This window comes from Phyllobates terribilis, unplaced genomic scaffold (genome assembly GCF_046119375.1).
Source record: "Phyllobates terribilis strain yellow unplaced genomic scaffold, ASM4611937v1 Scaffold_1__5_contigs__length_1240528914, whole genome shotgun sequence".
Lineage (NCBI taxonomy): Eukaryota > Metazoa > Chordata > Amphibia > Anura > Dendrobatidae > Phyllobates > Phyllobates terribilis.
Genome location: NW_027362761.1, coordinates 320,673,011 through 320,695,084, shown reverse-complemented (window position 1 = coordinate 320,695,084; position 22,074 = coordinate 320,673,011). Strand labels below are relative to the sequence as shown.

The following is a 22,074-nucleotide window of genomic DNA, read 5'->3' as shown; positions in this document are numbered from 1 at the left end:
ACTAGAAGAACTGGTACTCCCTCTGTCTTGACCTTTTTGATGACTCGAGGAATCAAAGGTAGAGATGGAAAGAGATAGGGCAGTTGGAACTGTGACCATGATATGACTAGCGCTTCTTGGGCGATTGCTAGCGGATCGCGGAACCGAGCTACAAAGGACTGAACCTTGTGGTTTAACCGGGACGCCATGAGGTCGACGTCCGGCGTGCCCCACCGTAAGCAGATTTGGTGAAACACCTCGGGATGGAGAGAACATTCTCCTGAGGCGAGGCCCTGCTGACTCAGAAAGTCGGCCGCCCAGTTGTTGACCCAGTTGTCGAATGTGGACTATTGAGATTGCCGGGACCGTCTTCTCGGCCCAAAGTAGTACTCTTGCCACCTCTTTTAAAACGGGCTTGCTGCGCGTTCCTCCCTGATGGTTTATGTATTCCACGGCCGTGGCATTGTCCGATTGTACACGGACTGGGAACCCTGCCAGGATCTTCTGCCAGTGATGCAACGCCAGGTAAATTGCCCTGATCTCCAGAATGTTGATGGGGAGGGAGACTTCGTGGGGACTGTGTGTTGTAGAAAAACTGCCCCTCAACCGATGAGACTGGCATCGGTCGTGACCACCTGCCAGCGAAGCGGAAGGAATGATCTCCCGGGTCTGAAGGAAGAAGGGCGGGACCACCAGGTTAGCGACCGTCTTACTTGACGAGGTAACTTGATGCGTCGATCTAGAGATGACGGATTCTTGTCCCAAGCTGAGAGAAGGGCTAGTTGAAGAGACCGGGTATGGAACTGGGCAAACGGAACTGCCTCCATGGCTGCTACCATCTTTCCCAGGACACTCATGCATAGGCGAAGGGAGTGTGGACTTGGGTCGGAGAGGATGTGGATTCCTTGTCGTAGGGAGTTTATCTTTTCCCTCGGAAGGAGGACCCGGGCACGGGTCGTGTCGAACTGCATCCCTAGGAAGGTTAAGCGTTGGGATGGGACCAGGGAGGATTTGTCTGTGTTGAGCAGCCAGCCTAACCGGGAGAGAGTGTTCAAGGTGATCTGGAGACTGTGGAGACAGTCCTTGAACGTGGGGCCCTTTATTAACAGGTCGTCGAGGTAGGGGATGATTACAATTCCCCTTGTTCGAAGAATGGCCATAACTGTCGCCATCACCTTCGTGAAAACCCTCGGGGCTGTGGCGAGGCCGAAGGGGAGGGCAGTGAACTGGTAATGCGCGTTCTTGAAGGAAAAGCGTAGGAACTTCTGATGTGACGCGCAGATTGGGATGTGAAGGTATGCATCCTGAATGTCCACTGAACATAGATATTCCCCGGCCTCCATCGAGGCGATTACCGACCTGAGGGACTCCATCCTGAACTGTCAGATGCGTATGTGTCGGTTTAGCTGTTTGGTCCAGAATCGGACGTAGTGAGCCGTCGTTTTTTGGGACGACGAAGAGGTTTGAGTAAAAACCGGAAAACCTTTCCTGAACGGGAACCGGGACTATGACTCCTGAGCGAAGAAGAGAAGTGATGGCTTGGAGGAAACTGGGAAGCTGAGATGGTTGTGGGGGGCGGGACCTGAGAAAACGTGATCGTGGGCAGGAATCAAACTCTATTTTGTAGCCGGAATTCACAATTTCTTTGACCCAGGCATCCTCTATTGCTGGGAGCCAAGAATCTGAATAGAAGGAGAAGTCCCAGGTGGGAGTGACCCGTCATGTTGAGGAAAACCTGTTGGATCGTGATCGTGATCCAGAGGACTTGGAGGAGCGACTCTTTGGGCGCCAGTTAAGCATGGGCCTAAAGGAGGGTTTACGACTGTCCCGCTGTGCTGGAGTACGGTCCTGTTGAGAGGAGGGGTTCGGTTGAGCGAACTGACGAAAGGACTGGAACTGAAGGGGGCGTCTCCTAGGAAAGGGGCGTTTGGGTCTGGGCTGGGGGAGAGAGGTGCTCTTACCCCCAGTAGCATCAGAGATGATCTGATCTAGCTTGGATCCAAACAGCCTGGAACCTTGAAAAGGAAGATCAGTAAGAGATCTTTTGGAAGCCGGGTCGGCGTTCCAGGCTTTAAGCCAAAGAATTCTACGTAAGGCAACGAGATTACTGGAAACCCGGGCTGAGCATGCAGCTGAGTCGAGGGACGCCGTAAGTAGATATTTTCCGGCATGGCCGATTTGATCAGCTAAGTCGGCCAGATTGTCCGGGGAGGCCCCTGCTAGGATGCCCTGTCTGAGCAGTTTGGCCCATGCGGACACCGCTTTTGATACCCAAGTTGAGGCGAAGGGAGGTGCCCCCAGTCTCAAAGGCTGACTTAGAGAGGGCCTCGACCTGTCTATCCGTGGTATCCTTAAGGGAGGAACCATCCGGAAGAGACAGTACCGTCTTGGTGGAAAGGCGAGAGACGGGAGGATCCACAGATGGGGACTCCGTCCATTTGCTGGCGAGGTCATGGTTAAAGGGGTATAGGACGTTTAACTGTTTCTTCCCTGTAAAGTGCTTTTCTGGATGCTCCCACTGCTTTTGAAAAACGCTGTCAAATTCTGCATGGTTAGAAAAAGTGCGTACAGGACGCTTGATTTTTTTGAAGGAAACTGAGTAGTCCCGGGAAGGGCTCTCGTCTTCTGTAACATGCAGAGTCTGATTGACAGCCGTTATAAGGCTGTCTATCATGTCCTGGACCTTGGAATACTGGTCTGTGTCAGAACCAGAGTCTGAATCTGAAGCAGAGTTAGATCCCGGGGCGACCTCCAGGGAAGAGGTGTGAGACGCAGGGAGCATTTTGGAGTCTGGAGAGCTGGAGGATGAGCTTGCGTGAGTCCGTTTCTGAGAACATGCCGTCAGTCTGCCCCTGTGAGGAGGGGGCAGGGGTGCCTGCGAATCGTCTGTGGGGACGTTCGGAGCGCTGGTGGCCATGGCAAACGTTCTGGCAAGCGTTCTAAGACCTGCACCAGAGATTGAGAAACCTTGGTGAGGTCAGAGACAGACTATGACATAGCAACAGCCCACTCCGGAGGGGAGGGGGTTACCACGTCCTGAGCGGCAGGGGGATCTTGGGGTGCCAGCATGGCGGGAGGTTTGCCGGTCGAGCAGAAGGCCGTAGTGAGACCCGCGGGCCACTTAGTACCGCAAAGAGCACAGGTGTAGTATGTGACAATGTGAGAGGGACGGACTGAGGGCTCCCTGGGTTTTGGCATATGTGCCTGACCAGGGATACTGCAGAGGGAGAAGCGGTCCCGTGTCGCTCCGAAGGTGAGGCTGGAGCGGGTCGCAATGGGTGCCGACGGAGCAAGGAGCTGCGTGCGGCAGAGTGATGGCGTCGGTGCAGAGGACGCAGCGTTGATGACGGAGCGCGTCGAGGCTCCGATAGGCAGATGGGAAGGGGGGCGGGCTTGAGAGGCCCTCCGATGAAAGGTCAGCGGAAGGCACGAGGGCGTGACGGAAGCGTCACTATGCTCCTCGGCCCTGGTTGGTCAAATAGGAGGGGGCGTATAGCCGTCGGAGCGGGACCGCCCCCCATACACGCCCCCCCCGACGGAGAAAATCGCGGCAGATTTGCCGCGTATTATGAAGGAGGAGGAAGTGGCCCAGGGAAGCGCTGTTCAGCGCCATGTTTGGTGAGAGGGGGAGGGGGGAGGAAGGCAGGTAGCGCCGGGGGACTGGGACCTACAGCTGAAAGGCAGGGAAGTACCTGTCTTAGCGGGTCCGGGAATCGTCCCTTCCTTTCGCCTTCTGAGGATGGTCTCAGGATGCCTTCCTGGATAGGGGGAGATCCTGGCTTTTCCTCCTTCCATCACTGTCCGGTCCTGGACAGTGCAGGAGACTGTGTCAACCCCAGAAAACTGAAGGAAGGTCACCCGCAGGGACCACAGTCTCCCTCCCAGGCTGCTCAGAGGAGGGGGCTGGGGTGGGGAACAGGCTAGGACTGGCCACCGAAATCACCCTGAGACACCCTAAGGTGACAGGGGATAAGTCCTGCCCAGCGGGTCCGAGAGTGGGCGATGTGGGGGTAGCCACATTGCTCTCTCGGTCTCTAGTGGGTTAACAGGGGACGCAGTGTGCCCTGTTAGCCTGAAGAGCTGTATCTGAAAGAGAAAAAACAAGGATTAATAAACACAACAAGGTTGGATCTGTGAAGATCCAGGTCTACCTCCTACAGACACTAAGCTTAAACTGGTGAGCTTAATGCCTGTAGGCGGGTGCATACTGCGGAGGAGGAGCTATTTTCCTTTTTTTGCATCGTGTCAACCTCCTAGCGACAGCAGCATACACCCATGGTCCTGTGTCCCCCAATGAAGCGATAGAGAAAATAAGCCATCATACTGCTCTGTTCACCAAAAAGTAAAAAAGTTAAAGCTCTCAGAATATGGCGACGAAAATAACTACTTTTTATATAAACATTTTTACTGTGATGGCAGCAAAACTTAAAAAAAAAATCCATATAAATCTGGTATCTCTGTAATTGCACCGACCCCAAGAATAAATCCGCCTGATCACTTATACCGCACGGTGAACGACGCAAAAATAAAAATAAGGACTATTCTTGTACTGCTGTCTATTTCTTCTTTCCGTCTCCAATAAAAGCGGAATAAGGCTTGGCTCACGTTTATCCTGCTCTCTCCGCTGAGCGCTTAGAAGGTTTTCCGTGTAAATTCACCAAAACCGCAATTCGGACAAAAATCCCAGATGGAGCCACTCACTTATGAGACCAAAGGAGTCCCTTTGGACTGGTCTCTGTTCCAGCGGCGTACCATAATTTTAGGCTTTTTTTTTTTTGCGCACAATTGTGGACGACCTGATCTGTGTGCGCCTAAAAGATGGAGACCACCAGAGAAGACGTCAAAGGGACTCCAAAGTGTCTCCATATGTCTCTTTGTGGTGGGTGGTTCCGTTGGGGGTTTCGTCTGAATAGCATTTTTGGCGATCCAGTCTTATTCTGGAAGCAGTCGAAAATGATGTACTCCCAAATGTTACCAATAACACCCCTAATTTATCCCACACAAAACCAGCTGCCTCTCAGGTCCGTCATCTGTCACTTGAACTATAGGGGGTCCCACGTTACTGGTAGAAGAAACAGTCTGGAAAAGTGACATGGCTCCCGCCCCCTCAAATAAAATCCAGTGAATTCTATGCTCTCAAATCCAAATGCTCACTGTGTCTAAACCGCAGTAAGCTGCCACATGTTTTTTGCATTATTGTAGCAGGGAGAGCACTTGAAAATTTACGGGGTGTGTGTCATCAGGAGAAATGTATGGGGGCACAATGTACGGGCACTAAACTGAGATATTTGGAATTCTCCAGAATAAAGCCTGGCGTGTCACTGCAGCAGTAGATGAATTGAGTTGTGTAATTTATACAATGGGTCACTTTTGGGGTTTTTCCTGCTGTTCTGGCACCTTAGGGGCTCCGCAAATGTCGCCCACAAACTATTCTACCAAAAGCCAAATAGTGCTCCTTCATTTTCAGCACTGACGTGTGGCCTAACAGTAATTTCTGATGACCTATTGGGCATCATCACGTTCGGGAGAAATAGCATAGCAAATTGAGGTCTGTTTTCTTCTATTATCCATTGTTGTCCATAATTTGGGGCTAAAACTAAATTTTTGTGAAAAAAGTGAAAATTTTCAATATGTCAACCTAATGTTATCAAATTCTGTGTAGTGTCTGTGGGTTCAAAATGCTCACTATACCCCTGGATAAAATCCTTGAAGGGTGTAGTTTCCAAAATGGGGTAAGGTTTTCCACTGTTTAGGCACATCAGGGACACCCACAGACCATTCCATCAAAGTCTGCGTTCCAAACGTCCCTCCTTCCTTTCCAAGCCCTGCCGTGCACCCAAACAATAGTTTTCCCCTACATATGGGCTATGTCCTTACTCAGGAGCAATTGCACAACAAATTTTGCGGTCCATTTTTCTCCTGTTACCCTTGTGAAAATAAAAAAAATTGGGGCTAAAAGTACATTTTTGTGGAAAAAAATTTGATTTCTTAATTTCACAGCTCTATGTTATAAACTTCTGTGAAGTACCCGGCGGTTCCAGGTGCTCACCACACATCTAGATAAGTTCCCTGAGGGGTCTAGTTTCCAAAATGGTGTCACTTGTGGGGGGTTTCCACTGTTTAGGCAAATCAGGGGCTCCCCAAACGCGACATGGCGTCTGCTAATTATTCAAGCAAATTTTTATTCAAAAAGTCAAATGGAGCTCCTTTCCTTCTGAGCCCTGCCGTGTGCCCACACAGTGGTTTTCCCCCACACATGGGGTATTGGCGTGCTCAGGAGAAATTGCACAACACATTTTGTGGTCCATTTTCTCTTGTTACCCTTGTGAAAATAAAACAATTGGGTCTGAATTAAACATTTTATGAAAAAAAGTTAGTTAAGTGTTACGTTGCTTCAGTTCCTGTGAAGCACCTGAAGGGTTAATAAACTTCTTGAATGTGGTTTTGAGCATTTTGAGGGGTGCAGTTTTTAGAATGGTAACACTTTTGGGTATTTTCTGTCATGTAGACCCCTCAAAGTCACTTCAAATGTGATGTGGTCCCTAAAAAAAAAATAATAATTTTTACATCTTGTTTGAAAAATGAGAAATCGCTGGTCAACTTTTAACTTCCTAACAAAAAAAAAATTTGTTTAAAAAATTGTGCTGATGTAAAGTATACATGTGGGAAATGTTATTTATTAACTATTTTGTCTGACATATCTCTCTGATTTAAGAGCATAAGAATTCAAAGTTTGAAAATTGTAAAAAAATTTAAATTTTCGCCAAATTTCCTTTTTTCCACAAATAAACGCAAGTTATATCGAATAAATTTTACCACTATTATGAAGTACAATATGTCACGAAAAAACGATCTCAGAATTAGGGGGATCCGTTGAAGCGTTTCAGAGTAATTACCTCATAAAGTGACAGTGGTCAGCAGTGCTGTGGAGTTGGTAAGCCAAACCTCCAACTCCGACTCCTCAATTTCCATGACTCCGACTCCCTCATACATGGCTCATGTTTAAGTGATAAATTTACTGTAGCACAGATTCATCTCAGCTAAAAGTCTAGACCCTTAGATCAGGAATAGGACAGACATTTATAGGACATTTCATAACTTTCCCAAAATCTTATGAAAAAATATTGCCCATAAACGGCATTGAACTACTGTACCCAATTTATTATAAATTTTAGGAGTCGGTCCATTTGATACGGACTCCGACTCCACCAAAATGGGCTCCGACTCCACAGCCCTGCTGGTCAGGATTGTAAAATTTGGCCTGGTCATTAAAGACATAATTGGCTCCATCCTTAAGGGGTTACAAAGTAGCTGAGCTTTTGTAATGCAGTAGAAGAGGTGTATTTTCCCCCATTATTAGCTATTAATGTAAAGATGACTCTTTTCAAAAGGTAGATAACCAGAGCACATTTTGTACTGGTATTAAGGTAACAAGGAAAATCACACCATAACCTTAGTGTACTTGGATGGGCTTCATTCCAGATTGATTTGACAAGACAATAAAAAGTGGATGTAAAAATACACAAGCCGCTACTAAATACAGTACTGTATATGCCATTCTGTGAAACTAACATTTCTGAAAACTGGATAACACCACCACTCCTAAAGTAATGTTTTCTCTGGTGCTTTCTGTTTTTTTAATCATCTATGTGATGGCCCAGTTTTCACCACTTCAAATAAGCGTGTTTAGTATCATATGTATGGTTTGTTGAATATTTATTTGAAAGGGCTTCATGTAATACAAGAAGCTTGAGCTCACCAGCATATTTACCTGTTAAAGATTAACGTTAGTGTTTCTTTATTTGCTAAACTTGTGTAGATATGTGTACTGTAAGTGCAATCAAATACTTACTGATTGCGGTCTTTCCTGGTTTCAGACTTTACTCCGTTCCTCTTCACTCCCATGACTGCAATTCCAACTTGCTGGAGCATACATAATTCTGTGTGGGAGCCGTGTATCTCTTACAATGGAAATCTATGGAGCATCAGTGACTACCTCTGCCTTACACATAAACCTCAGTGTAATCTGGCAAGTCAGAATTGCAGTCATGTGAGTGAGAAGAGGACCAGAGCAGCGCTGGAAACCTGGGAAGACGGTGATCGGTAAGTATTTGATTGCACACATACAGTGCACAGCACACCTATTTAGCAAATAAAAATAATTAACGGGAGTTAATAACAATTGCATGTGAGTTGCCCAGACTGGCCTGCAGCAATTAGCTTATGTGAATATCATACATAATAATCTTCTCTACTGTGTTTTTACTTTTTAGTCTCTGTCGAGCGCCTTCAAATCGTGTAAAAGGTCGTCCATTCAGACCCATCAGAGCCGTGGCTGTGGACCTCTTTCCTCAAACCCCACATTGTGAACTGCTTATTCTTTTTGAGAGAGTAGAGTATACAGAGAGTGCCAGTACTATCATCCCAGAAAGCAATCGTGAACATACAGCGGATGTTCAGCAAGATGGCAATGGAGGAAGAGAGTTCTGTGCTGACCCTGAAGCAATAAATGCCTAGCTCTTCTCATACTATGGAGCCACATTTTAACCACTAATATTCAGGTGATATCATGAGTTTAGGATCCGTATCAGACTTCTCTACTCCACTCACTACCACAAAAATGTATTTTTAATAACTTCTTAAGTAAATATTGCTTAGGGTTTTTTCATACTTTATGTATTGTGGACAGCACAATACTTACACTATGAAGTATTATGATTGCAGAATAAATCTAGACCTGTGTTAATAAAAGTTCAGCATAAGTGATTACTTGTCTATTGTTTTATAATGTATAGAAAAGTATCTAAATTTGTAAGTGTATTGTAGGAAGTCTCCTAACATGTTTTGGTGCTTAAAGGGAACCTGTCAAAAGATTTATGCTGCCTGAACCTCCACTGCTTTTTAAAGAAATTGAATTTTGAATAGCTGTCCGGGAACCATAGAGAGAGAGAGACCTGACTAGTCTGATGTAGGCCCCAGCTGCCTTCTCCCCACGCAAGCGCCAGTTGATTGACAGGTCTCTTCCTGTCAATCAAGTGGAGCAGGGGCAGGGCAATGTCGACTGAGGATATCTTTGGATTTATCGGTTCTGTCCTTATAGTCCACAAAAGGATTTACAAACTATGTTTCTCTGAAATTACGCAGCATTGCAGAATAAAACAAACATGGCTGCAATCGTGCATTTCCTGTGGCCTGTGGTTCAGGCAGCATAAATCTACTGATAGGTTCCCTTTAACCATATATCTATTGTTCTTTTCTAAAAATAAACAGCTTTCTGTTTGCATTTAAACTTGGTACAAATGGGTTTACAGCTAACCAATATGAATTATCTCCTGCTTTTGCCTATTTTCAAAACTTTCAAGTCATCAGTTGGCGATAGGTAATACCCGTGTAACATACAACATTTGTCTTTTATCTTGTCAGTAAAATCCACAGAACATATACCGTACAGACCAAAAGTTTGGACACGCCTCATTTAAAGATTTTTCTGTATTTTCATGACTATGAAAATTGTAACTTCACACTGAAGGCATCAAAACTATGAATTAACACATGTGGAATTATATACTTAACAAAAAAGTGTGAAACAACTGAAAATATGTCTTATATTCTAGGTTCTTCAAAGTAGCCACCTTTTGCTTTGATGACTGCTTTGCACACTCTTGGCATTCTCTTGATGAGCTTCAAGAGGTAGTCACCGGAAATGGTCTTCCAACAATCTTGAAGGAGTTCCCAGAGATGCTTAGCACTTGTTGGCTCTTTTGCCTTCACTCTGCAGTCCAGCTCACCCCAAACCATCTCGATTGGGTTCAGGTCTGGTGACTGTGGAGGCCAGGTCATCTGGCGTAACACCCCATCACTCTCCTTCTTGGTCAAATAGCCCTTACACAGCCTGGAGGTGTGTTTGGGGTCATTGTCCTGTTGAAAAATAAATGATGGTCCAACTAAATGCAAACCGGATGGAATAGCATGCCGCTGCAAGATGCTGTGGTAGCCATGCTGATTCAGTAGGCCTTCAGTTTTGAATAAATGCCCAACAGTGTCACCAGCAAAGCACCCCCACACCATCACACCTCCTTCTCCATGCTTCACGGTGGGAACCAGGCATGTAGAGTCTATCCGTTCACCTTTTCTGCGTCGCACAAAGACACGGTGGTTGGAACCAAAGATCTTAAATTTGGACTCATCAGACCAAAGCACAGATTTCCACTGGTCTAATGTCCATTCCTTGTGTTCTTTAGCCCAAACAAGTCTCTTCTGCTTGTTGCCTGTCCTTAGCAGTGGTTTCCTAGCAGCTATTTTACCATGAAGGCCTGCTGCACAAAGTCTCCTCTTAACAGTTGTTGTTGAGATGTGTCTGCTGCTAGAACTCTGTGTAGCATTGACCTGGTCTCTAATCTGAGCTGCTGTTAACCTGCGATTTCTGAGGCTGGTGACTCGGATAAACTTAGCCTCAGAAGCAGAGGTGACTCTTGGTCTTCCTTTCCTGGGGCGGTCCTCATGTGAGCCAGTTTCTTTGTAGTGCTTGATGGTTTTTGCAACTGCACTTAGGGACACTTTGAAAGTTTTCCCAATTTTTTGGAATGACTGACCTTCATTTCTTAAAGTAATGATGGCCACTCATTTTTCTTTACTTAGAATTTGTATTATGGCAAGAAAAAAGCAGCTAACAGTCTATTCAGTAGGACTATCAGCTGTGTAGCCACCAGACTTCTGCACAACAGAACTGATGGTTCCAACCCCATTTATAAGGCAAGAAATCCCACTTATTAAACCTGACAGGGCACACCTGTGAAGTGAAAACCATTTCCGGTGACTACCTCTCAAAGCTCATCAAGAGAATGCCAAGAGTGTGCAAAGCAGTCATCAAAGCATAAGGTGGCTACTTTGAAGAACCTAGAATATAAGACATATTTCACACTTTTTTGTTAAGTATATAATTCCACATGTGTGAATTCATAGTTTTAATGCCTTCAGTGTGAATGTACAATTTTCATAGTCATGAAAATACAGAAAAATCTTTAAATGAGAAGGTGTGTCCAAACTTTTGGTCTGTACTGTATATCTGAAATCATTTCAGATCTGTGACATCTACTGTAATGGAATAAACTGTCAGATATTTTAAGGAAGAAGAGATGGGCAAATCTCCATGCAAAATCTTTGGTAGGTCGTCATAAAAATAGCTCATTGCCAACCCGTAAAGTTAGCAATAATTAGGTCACAATACAATGACTACATTCAACCTTAAATGCTGACCTATGAAGTGAACTAGGGTTATATGAACCTGGCATTATAGCACAATAGACCTAGAAATTATTATTTTTTTGTTTAGAACCCTACTTTGGAACATTTGCCCTTCCCGAAGCCTCACACTAAAATGGCAGGGCTTGCCATGCAAGCAGCAGTTGAGGAGATAGCATATTTTCCCGGTCTAATAAGAATTGAAGAAGTTAAAAGGAAATAGTAACATCGGAATGGGGGCCCCACATGTATCACCACAGAAGGTGGCTTCTTCAGGGGTAGTGTTCAGTGACTAGTCTAGATCATTCAGTGCATATAGGCTGTCATTATTTGCGGCAGTGTGAGACCTGTTGTACAAGATGGTGTGCTGCTGATATTGATCTTTTGTACAACACAAGTGTTTGTTTCAACCAACGAACAAGGGGTTTACTTGTTTCCTGATAATTTCTAATTCTTTCGATTAATTAAAATGTACTTTAGTGTTTCTTTAAAAGGTGTTATCCCATGCACCAACTATAGTACCTGAGCACTGTAAACAGCAGAAGTCATCACCAAGCTGCCACCAGATTCCTGAGAAGGTAAGTGGTCAGATGACCTGCAGCGAGATTTGATTTACGTTGGCAATGAGGTTTCAGTTTCCACAGTAAAATGTGTACTAAAATGCTGAAGGTCTCCATGCCTGAACTCAAAGACCTATGCCTCTTTTTGGGTCAGTAAAGTCAGCTACAATATACTCAAACCATATAAATAAGCCACTGACTTTTTAGGAAGCAATGCAACATAGCTTGAATTTTTACTGCCCATGGAGATCAGCCTTATGTCTGGAGGAGGAATGATGTACATGTTGAAAAGAACATGCCGCACTGCAGCATATCAGTGGAACGGTGATTATCTGGGGCTTCTTTGCTTCCTCGTTGCAGCTTTCCAGTGCCAATGTGGAGAGCAAGATGAATTTAATCAAACATCAGAGAATCCTAGGAGAAAAACTATATTCCTTAGGTTGGTAGGCTCAGGCTTGGTTGTGATTGGACATTCAAACGCCACAATGATCCCAAGCATACTTCAAAATCCACCAAGACTTGGTTTGACAAGTAGTCCTTGAAGATTGGGGAGTGGCCATTACTGGCTCCTGACTTGAAACCTTATAGAAAATCTTTGGTGTGATTTGAAGAAGGTGGTTGCAGCAAGGAAACTAAAGAATAAAGTAGAGCCAATTGCTCATGAAACATTTGCTAAGATTCCTTAGAAATACTGCCAAAACTGATGTCTGGCTGTGCATCAGCCAAAAGGGCTATACTAAGTATGAAAGATGCTTGTCATGAAATTATTTAATAATTCTGAGCCTGTAGTAGTCATTAAATTGACATTCTGGCCACAGTTCATTAACGTCAATCTTAAGGGGCATGAACTAATAAGATGCACTAAATTCATTAAGAAGCACATGTCCCTTAATGAATTCAGCACATCTTTTTAGTGGCGTGCGCCTTGCAATAAATGTTACTCCAGTCAAAGACTGGAGTAACATTTCTGGCATAAGGAATACCAGATTTGATGAATTTGTCAGGTGGGTGTTACCATGCCCTCCATCCCTTCCTCAGCTCTACCCTCTTTGGCGAAGCAAGCCAAAACTGGTTCTTTTGTGCAACTTCGCATTGCACAGAGATTGTGACTTTTCAAACTGTTTTACGCTATAATTCTGGTGTAAACACTTTGAACGAATACATCACAAAGGCTCTGATTCAGAGAAACAACTTATGTTAGTTGCGTTGAGCTATTCGCTATTCATTTACTGGTTTATTGCAATCAGCAGCAAGTTTGTAATTTTTGCTAAAACCTAATTTAGAATGGGGATTGAATTTGATTTGCAAATGTATGTATGGAAACCTATAATTGGCTTCTCAAAACACAAAGCTCCCTTGGATTGAATCAAAGTAGTATAAAAGAAATGAAGGCTATGATAATAGTAATCATTTTTTTAACACCTTTGAAAAAAGAAAAAAATGCAATGGTTTATTGTAATATCAAACTTTATTGCTTAAAACTAATAAACAAAAGGCTTTAAAAACACAATATCGAAGAACAAGTGCACAAGATTTACATCAGTATTAAAAGCATAACCCCATTTCAAACATATGACAAGTTTGACAAATCACTTATTTGACAGTCACTCCATATAATTCATACAGCAACCATTAAGTATATTCAGATTACAAGTTATCACTGCGCGGACAATACTTACACTGGTTAATATAGCCGGCTGGAGCAAAACAAAGCTTTTAATTTGCCATTGGCCTCACAATGTCATGGAACATAAAGGACAATCATGTCTATAGTACATTTTTATAGCTTAGCCCGGATTTGTTTGTGTGTGTGTAATAATATATATATATATATATATATATATATATATATATATATATATATATATATATATATATATATACACACACACATACAGCAACATTGAAAAAAAATGTACATAAATGAAGAGTATATGTATAAGTGACTCATAGTTAAATCTTGAGAAGCCACTAGCTTCTTACATAAGATTGCAAGCAGTTGAATAACTTTCTACATAGACCAAGTACCAAATAAGGCTAGCTTTTCTGCTCTAGTACCATTTTAGGTGTATATATTATGTACCTAAGAGTTCAACATATTATAATGGAAAAAGATCTTACATAGTCCAGGTTTACTCTCAATGTCTGGTAAAGAAATGTAAAATTACTCAACTCTGATATATAAATATATCAGAAAGTCATGCATCAAAATTCCAGTAGAATGTAGCAAGCAATGAGCACTTAACATGTAATCGACGAGTAAGAGGAGTAAAAAGTTGCTTACAAGGCAAGTCTAGTAGTGATGATGCATATGATTTGTAAACAATTTATACCAGCATGTTAAAAGGTCTCTACCCTCAAATGGGAGGAGAAATTATCTTTAAAATCAGTGCTACAGCCGGCAGCCCAAGGTTTTTTTTTTTTAGTCAATCTGGCATTTTTGCTTTTAGGATTGTAAGCATTTTTTAAGCCTATAAATTGTTCTAATAAAGCAATAAATGCACAATGGGTGACTTTACATACTGGAAAGAATGGGCAAGGCAAGAGCTTATTTCATTGAATGTGAGTTTTTCTATCATGTAGGTTTGAAGTAAATATTTACAGTCAATACTGAAACACTGAAAAGATAGGTGAAAACTAAAAGCTGCAAATGTAAGTCTTAGGGCCCATTCAGATGTCCATTTTCACATACAAGTTCTATCCTAGCCTGCTAGTTAGAAGGTAGAGAACCTTTTTTTTCTCATCCAAGAAAACCTGTTTTTCATGCTCAAAAGAAAAAGTACAAATGAATAAGCCCAAAGGCTAAATTCCCACAATGATTTGGTGTTTTTTTTTATGTTACATTATGTCTCCATTAGATGAATTAGGTTACTTGCGTTTTTGAGTGCATTTTTTTCTCCCGCTATGGTTTTTGTTTTCTTTTTGTATGTCATGTTTTAAATAAAATGGATTTGTTTTGTAAATTCTCTGTTACTTAACTTTGATAAAACTTTATTGATAAAGTCATGTGTGGATTACACACATTTTGCAGTTACAAAGCAGAAACGCACTGAAAGCACATGAGTTTTTTTTACCATTGGCTTCTCTCCATCTCATTCAAGTCTATGGGCAAAAAACTGCAAACCAAACATTTACCTAAACAAGAAAAAAAAAAAAAAACGCACCACAAGTCACTTTATGCTGTGTAAACAAAAAAAAAGAAAGGCAAGTGCAGTGGGCAACACAAGACTAATAATAAAAATCCCTTTCACTAAGCTGGTACTGTAATACGCTGCGCCTTTTATATGTGCAGCGAAAGTACACACCAAATACTCATTGTGGGAACATAGGATGGTTTCATGCCAAAATGATTTTAGGAAACCTGCTGCATAAGAATGATGGTCGCCAGATGTTGGCTGTGGATCAATTGGGAGTTATTAAATGCACTAAAAGTTATTTTTTGGGCTTTTTCTTCTTATCTGCTGCTTTTTTCAAAGAAAACTGCAAAATCTCTAAGTGTGGTGTGTGTATTTTTCTAGCTATTTTCCCATAGTTTCACTTTAGGATTTAAAAATGTAAGTAAAAAAGCATGGCTGGGAAAAAACAAAAAACAGCCAAGTGCACTGACTATAAAGGGTGTGTGTGTGGTCAAGGATATACACAGCCTGATAATACACTTGTCTCAACAAGGGCTTACAGTCACAAAAAGGATAACTAAAAGCATAATTGAAACAGGTCAGTAAAATGTTGGGCTGATTTACCTTTCCTATCATGTCACCAGGGTAAAATAAATGACAATGACCATTAAAAAAAAAATATTGCTTCATAAATGGCACATAAATGCTGTCCTCTGCAGCGTGTCCACATGGACATTACCTTCAGATCAGCTCATATAGGTGCTATACACATGATCAGTTTTTAAATACATCAGTTAGGGACTGCTCTGATGTGGGTTACCTTGACGTTGGTAGAGCGGCTTAGTATACATTTTTTGCAAAAACGTGTCAACTAAATACCCTGTTTTTTATCACCTTTTTACTAGCACTTGCTGTTTACTGTTACTTTTTTACAACAGAGTGTTTTTATAAGTTTGTTTTACTGTCTCCTTGTGTTTTTCATATATGCTGTATGTCTTACAATCGTAAGACAGTTTTTGTTTTTAATTAATTAAAAATAACTATTTTGCAGTTGGAGATTTGTGAACTGCTTAACGTTATACACATGCCCCATATTAAAAGTAAAGTTATTGCATTGTCTATAATAGCTCAATCTTATCCTAAACTAGAGCTCACACTTTGGTTTGTATATATTATACAAGCCATTAAAAATGGAAAACTCATTCTGAAATTATGGAGTGTACATTTGGCGATTAGAAACATGCTACAGCTCTGCCATATTATATATCTGCTTTTTGGGGGACTTCTGCCCATAGTCCCTAGACTCTTAAGGCCATAAGTTTTATCACTGAAGACTCTATAGCAGCAAAATAAGATCGCAAAACATTATCCATTAACAAAAAAAAATGGTTAAACCCATCTTATTAGATGGATGAAATTGCAAATCAAGAAACTTTACAATTTACTTACTAAAATTCTCCAGACATCACTCTTTTTCTATTTGCAGCTCATTAGAATGGGGACCCGTGAAAACAGGGAAGACGTGCAGTGCTTACAAGCTCTTTGGTGCTGAACTTGTCAGCACACACTAGAGGACTTGCTGTGATTGCTAGCTCCTGATTTTGGCCACCTTTAGTCCCTGTGCTTCTGATGCTGCAGAGGCCTGATACAAAGGAGTCAGAGTGCAATGAAGATGCTGGCCTGAACTGTCAGCAATCAGGTAGTCTGTTGCCTGGGGAGCGGCTTGCTCCTGAACAGACAACATGAGACAAACCTTTAAATGAAAAGAAAGAAATCTGACTTTTTCAGATTTCATATTTTAATTAAAAAAAAGTAGATTGCAGGAAACCACTTGCGTCAACCATTATTTGCGAAACTAAAAGATCTGTTTCATCAGCTAGTGATCTGTGGTTTCCATTCTGACATATACCGATCAAATTCAGATGTAATTACGGACATGGGATAAGCATGGGATCACCTATATGCATGTTCAACTGCAGTGTTACGGAGTTGGCTATAACATACACATGATGATTTTGTTTTGCGTTAAACTTTATATATGCTGTAATATTACTGAATGATGAAACCAAAGACAAGCTCTAAGAATATACAATCAAGGATATAAAAGATACAATTCTGAACTAGCATACCTTTATACGATGCTCCTCATGGTACTTATAACAGTATGGTTCTTACCAGACCCCTTGACAACAGACTGGTGTCAATGTGGAAGAAGTTAGACCCTATGTTATATTATATAAAAGTAAGCGCCCGGATGGGTTTTATCACTATATTGCATATACAGTTGTGTTTTTTTTTTTTTTATTGCCTAACTAAATAAGTTTCACTACAGAAGTAAAGTGTTGGACAAGCTGCACAGGATGAGAATGGAAAAAAATAAAATAACTGTGCTAGAAAGGAAGGAGCGCTAAAGAAGGGATGGATGACGAATACAAAAAAACCCCACACATTTTGGCCACGCTCGTTTGGCTTTTAATGAAGTTTAGATAAAATAGCTAGATTTCTTAGTCAAACAGCAAGAAGATATATGTATGAAGCAGCCCACATGGTGGTAGCAGACAGAACATCATTGCCTTTGGTACATATAAGGCTTTACAAGACAGGCAATATTGATGAATAGCATCTACATACAGAAAGCTTACCAACATTCATATTTGTATCACTGGTAGGATCCTACATAATTATTGACCAATGTTCTAGTTAGTAACATAATAGGCAGTCTGCACCAATTCACCAGGAATACAGTTAACTAAAAAGTACAAAATTCATCGAAAGCAAGAAGCTTTGTATTACAATTAATCCTCCAACCCTTCCTAAATTCTACACTTCTCCTGGTAACCTATTGACTGATGTCCTGAAGACATTCTTAAAAAGCTCCGTAAGCCTTTAAAGCCACCCTTTGTGTGCTTAAATATTCATTCTATTAAGTAGCGTGAGCACCCACTGTAACTTCCTGCTAATGTGACCTCTAGGATACAAGGCAAGTGTGACCACCCAGGCTCGGTACACTGCATACAATGTGGACCACACTTACTTCAAAGTAGTATTTGCATTGCAGACTGATGCAGCTATTAAAGGGCATAGGACAACAACATTCATTCCGTTTGCATACAGGCTGTGCTTACACGACATCTTTTCAGTAAACATCTATTATACAAGAGATGAATTACAGCAGTTGATTGCTCCGAACTTGCCAGGAAATTATATGGCTGCAACACGCAGTCAATTCAGGTTATAGAGGCCGACTGATGAGACTGAGACTTTGTCTACAGCAGAAGAAGCGGAGATGTGTGCAAAATAATAATGGGATACATGTGCTGGATATTGTGCTGTGGGTCCTTCATATCTCCGTAAATGCCTAAAAGCTAGTGTCCGGATTATTATTTTTGCATGGTCTGTGCCTATTGGCCAGTAACCACAATGGATCATATTGCAGTGGCTACCACAGTGTAAAGCTTTCCCACACATCTTCATTTGAAATGGTCAGACCTTATATTACAGGACCTAGGTCATAAATAAATATGGCGAACTAGACAGCGATCAGTAGGCAAAACATCACGGCATATATTAGGTATACCAAGTTCTGTAAGCGTCTTATCAATCAGCTATTCAGTGCATTCAGTCAACTGAATATTTTAGCTTAGCATTTTGGACCTAGGAACTAGATTTAGTTGTCTTTTCTACATACACAGATGGGCATGACCCTAGTAGCAAAAGTGCTCGATGTCCTAAGTGTATCACTTTCTTTGCTTTTTAGATTTACACACCTCAGCCAAATCTTTTTGACAGAAGCTAAGAAGAAAATTAAAACCAGAGTGCTTCATAAAGGAGGTAATATGTCTTTTTTTGTCCAGTTCAGAGAAAAAAAAAAAAAGAAAAAAAAGGACAATGCATAAGTAAGCAGCCCTATTTATGAATCACCTTCTATATCAGATGAAAAGTTTGTCATAGTAAGCGCTCTTAGTTTCTTATTGCTCACTTTAGTGCTCAGATCAAACATCCACTGTACATAGGGGTTCATTGCCGGGCTGTGCAGATTCAACAATCGTCATTTTAGGCTTTTTCCGTGTCTCCTCCTAATGGAGGAAAAAACAAAACAGACATTATAATTAGAACATATTACAAGCCGATTTTGCCACAAAAGAAAAAAAGAGGAATTTTATCTGACTGCAAGGAATGTAGTTGTCAATCAAGTGTGACTTCAATGGTTTACTGATTTCACAACCCTGGGATTTTCCATTTTTGCTCCCCTTGTTCCCAGAGCCATAGCGTTTTTATTTTTTGGTCAATATGGCCATGTGAGGGCTTATTTTTTGCGGGACGAGTTGTACTTTTGAACGACATTACTGGTTTTACCATATCGTGTACGGGAAAAAAATTCCAAGTGCGGTGAAATTGCAAAAAAAGTGCAACACTACAGAAGTTTTTTTTACCACGTTCACTGAATGCTAAAACTGACCTGCCATTCTTATTCTCCAGGTCATTATGAGTTCGTAGACACCAAACATGTTTAGGTTCTTTTATATGTAAGTGGTGAAAAAAATTCCAAAAAGTTTGCTAAAAAAAAAAAAAAAAAGGCACCATTTTCCAAGACCCGCAGTGTCTCGTTTCTTCGGGATCTGGGGCCAGGTGAGGGCTTTTTTTTTTTACATGCTGAGCTCACGTTTTTATTGATGCCATTTTGGGGTAGATCCGATGTTTTGATCGCCCATTATTGCATTTTATTGCAATGTTGCTGAGACCAAAAAACGTAATTCTGACGTTTAGGCTATGTGCCCACGATGCAGAAATGCTCAGGATTTTTTCCTGAGCGTTTCTGCATCTCCCTGGCAGGAAAAACGCATGCGGATTGTACATGCGGATTGTACATGCGTTTTTCCTGCCAGGGACAAGCGGATGTGAAGCGTTCTTCACATGCATTTCCGCATGCAGATTGACAAGCGCTTTCCAAGCGATTTTAGCATCACTTGGAAAGTGCTTGACAACTTGGTCACACTATATAAATCCATGCAAATGGCATGGATTTATATACTGTGACCGAAAGAATGGTAAAAAAATGAATCTATACTTACCTTCTGATGGCCCCCGCAGTCTTGCTTCCCTCTGTCCTGGCTGCCGGCATCGGTACACTGAAGGACCTGCCGACGTCAGCGTCGCGTGACCCGTCACATAACCATGACGTCAGCGCAGGTCCTCCAGTCCATTGCTAGCTGCCGGCATGAAAGGACGAGTTCAGCGGGGGCCGTCAGAAGGTAAATATAATCTTTATTTTTTATTTTATTCTTTTTTTCTCACAGTTTCTATGGTACCCGGGTCCGGAGGAGAGTTTCCTCTCCTCTAGACCTGGGTACCATCCGCACATTGGAACGCGTGTATTCTGCATGTCCTTATCTAGTGAAGCGGAATCCATGCGTTCTAATGCAAGTCAATGGCGACGATAAGGCAGCACTTCCGCAAAATAATTGGTAGTGCTGCGTTTTTTTCCGCAATGATAATCCGCAGCGGAAATTTCCGCAGCATGTGCACAGCACATGCAGATTATCATTGGGGAACATGGCAGGCCTTCTACCATGCATTTTTTAAGCGTTTCTGCCGCTGCGGAAACGCTTAAAAAAAAGGCATCGTGGGCACACAACCTTAGGATTTTCGATTCGTTTTTTTTATATTGATCGGGCGATTCTGAACGCGGCGATACCAAATATGTTTATGTGGGGGTATTTTAGTTTGAATGGGGCAAAAGGGGGTGATTTAAACTTTTATTTTTTTTTTTTTAATATTTTTAAACATTTTTTTTCACTTTTTGCATGCTTCTATAGTCTTCATAGGAGATTAGAAGCAGCAACTGTCCGATCGCCTCTGCTACATAGAGGTGATCAGCAGATCACCTCCATGTAGCAGAAATACTCCTGTGCTATGAGCGCCGACCACTAGGTGGCGCTCATAGCGATCAGCTCATGACAAACACTGGAGTCTGCTGCAGACCCAGGGTTGTCATGCCCACCCATCAGTGACACACGATCACGTGACGGGGTGACCGATGGGCGGGGTAAGTGACGTGTTTCGGCGATGTTAAATGCTGCTGTCAGAGATTGACAGCGGCATTTAACATGTAAACAGCGCGGGTGGATCGTGATTCCACCCGCAGCTGTTGCGGGCACATGTCAGCTGTAAGAATCAGCTGACATGTGCCTGGTTCAGTGCGGGCTCACCGCTGGAGCCCTCACTGAACCGGGGGTTACAGCCTGGTGCGTACTAAAACGTCCCAGGCTGTAAAGGGGTTAAAGCAATCTCATCTTAAAAAGGAACCTGGAACCAGTTTCAGTCACTGCTCTGAGAATACCTGTAGCTGCCCCTCCGGCCCTGACTGACACTGGCTCTACATTAGGGACAGCTGATTCTCAGAGCGGTGATTGAACTGGCGCCGGAACCACCGACATGACTGAAACCAGAAAGCTGCCGGGAGGAATAAAGTTCATTTTCTCCCTGCAGTGTTTGGCTATGTGCAGGCAGGTTGGTAACGCCATTAACCTGCAGATTAACTCCATATCTGCAGGTTAAGTGTTTTTCTGGTGACAGATTCCATTTCACTTAAATGGAACCTATCATCAAGACACCTATTATTTAAATTCGGTTTTAATGTTGCAGGTATTTTCTAAAATTTGTCATTTTGCTTTTTCATTTTATTATCTTTATTAAAAATCAAAGATCTTGACATTTTCACAGTTTATTTTTTTAGACTTGTGCCTCCTGTCCTTTCAGGAAGAGTTTACAGCAGTTTCATCATCAGCAGAGGCAGGATTACAATGACAGGTAACACCTCTATATACCATTGATAACACAGGATCCACCAACAATAGGTGATGTCACAGATGACCCTCCTCCTCCCTTGACAATCACCTAGGAGCATGCTCATTAGAGGCTTTAATACATAAGATAGCAACAGTCTCTTCATTGTGACTTTCTGGATCAACATGTTAGGCTATAGTTTTTTTCTTTTTTATTGCACCGCTGGAGTGGTGCTTTAAATGTAAGTCCCTTGTCCCCTGTCTAATACTCACCTTCCGGCGTTTTCATCCGTTTTCGCCGCTACTCCTGTCGGCCTCCGGCGAAAATTGACCTGCTTGCAGCTCCAGTATTTAATGGAGCTGCACAAATACAAGTATATGAGAGCTTCGTTC

General features: G+C 42.3%; 2 protein-coding genes across 2 annotated transcripts in view; one reads left to right on the top strand and one right to left on the bottom strand.

Moving 5' to 3' along the window:
- Positions 1 to 8,745, top strand: part of TRMT2A (tRNA methyltransferase 2 homolog A) — a 61,076-nt gene extending 52,331 nt beyond the window's left edge. The window contains exon 12 of the mRNA XM_073675784.1: positions 8,253 to 8,745. Within this exon, the coding sequence (XP_073531885.1) occupies positions 8,253 to 8,496 (244 nt within the window). The 3' untranslated portion in view covers positions 8,497 to 8,745. The remainder of the gene's footprint in view (positions 1 to 8,252) is intronic.
- Positions 8,746 to 15,227: 6,482 nt separating this feature from the next.
- The window catches only part of DGCR8 (DGCR8 microprocessor complex subunit), a 64,241-nt gene continuing 57,394 nt past the window's right edge, over positions 15,228 to 22,074 (bottom strand). The window contains exon 14 of the mRNA XM_073675769.1: positions 15,228 to 18,972. Within this exon, the coding sequence (XP_073531870.1) occupies positions 18,889 to 18,972 (84 nt within the window). The 3' untranslated portion in view covers positions 15,228 to 18,888. The remainder of the gene's footprint in view (positions 18,973 to 22,074) is intronic.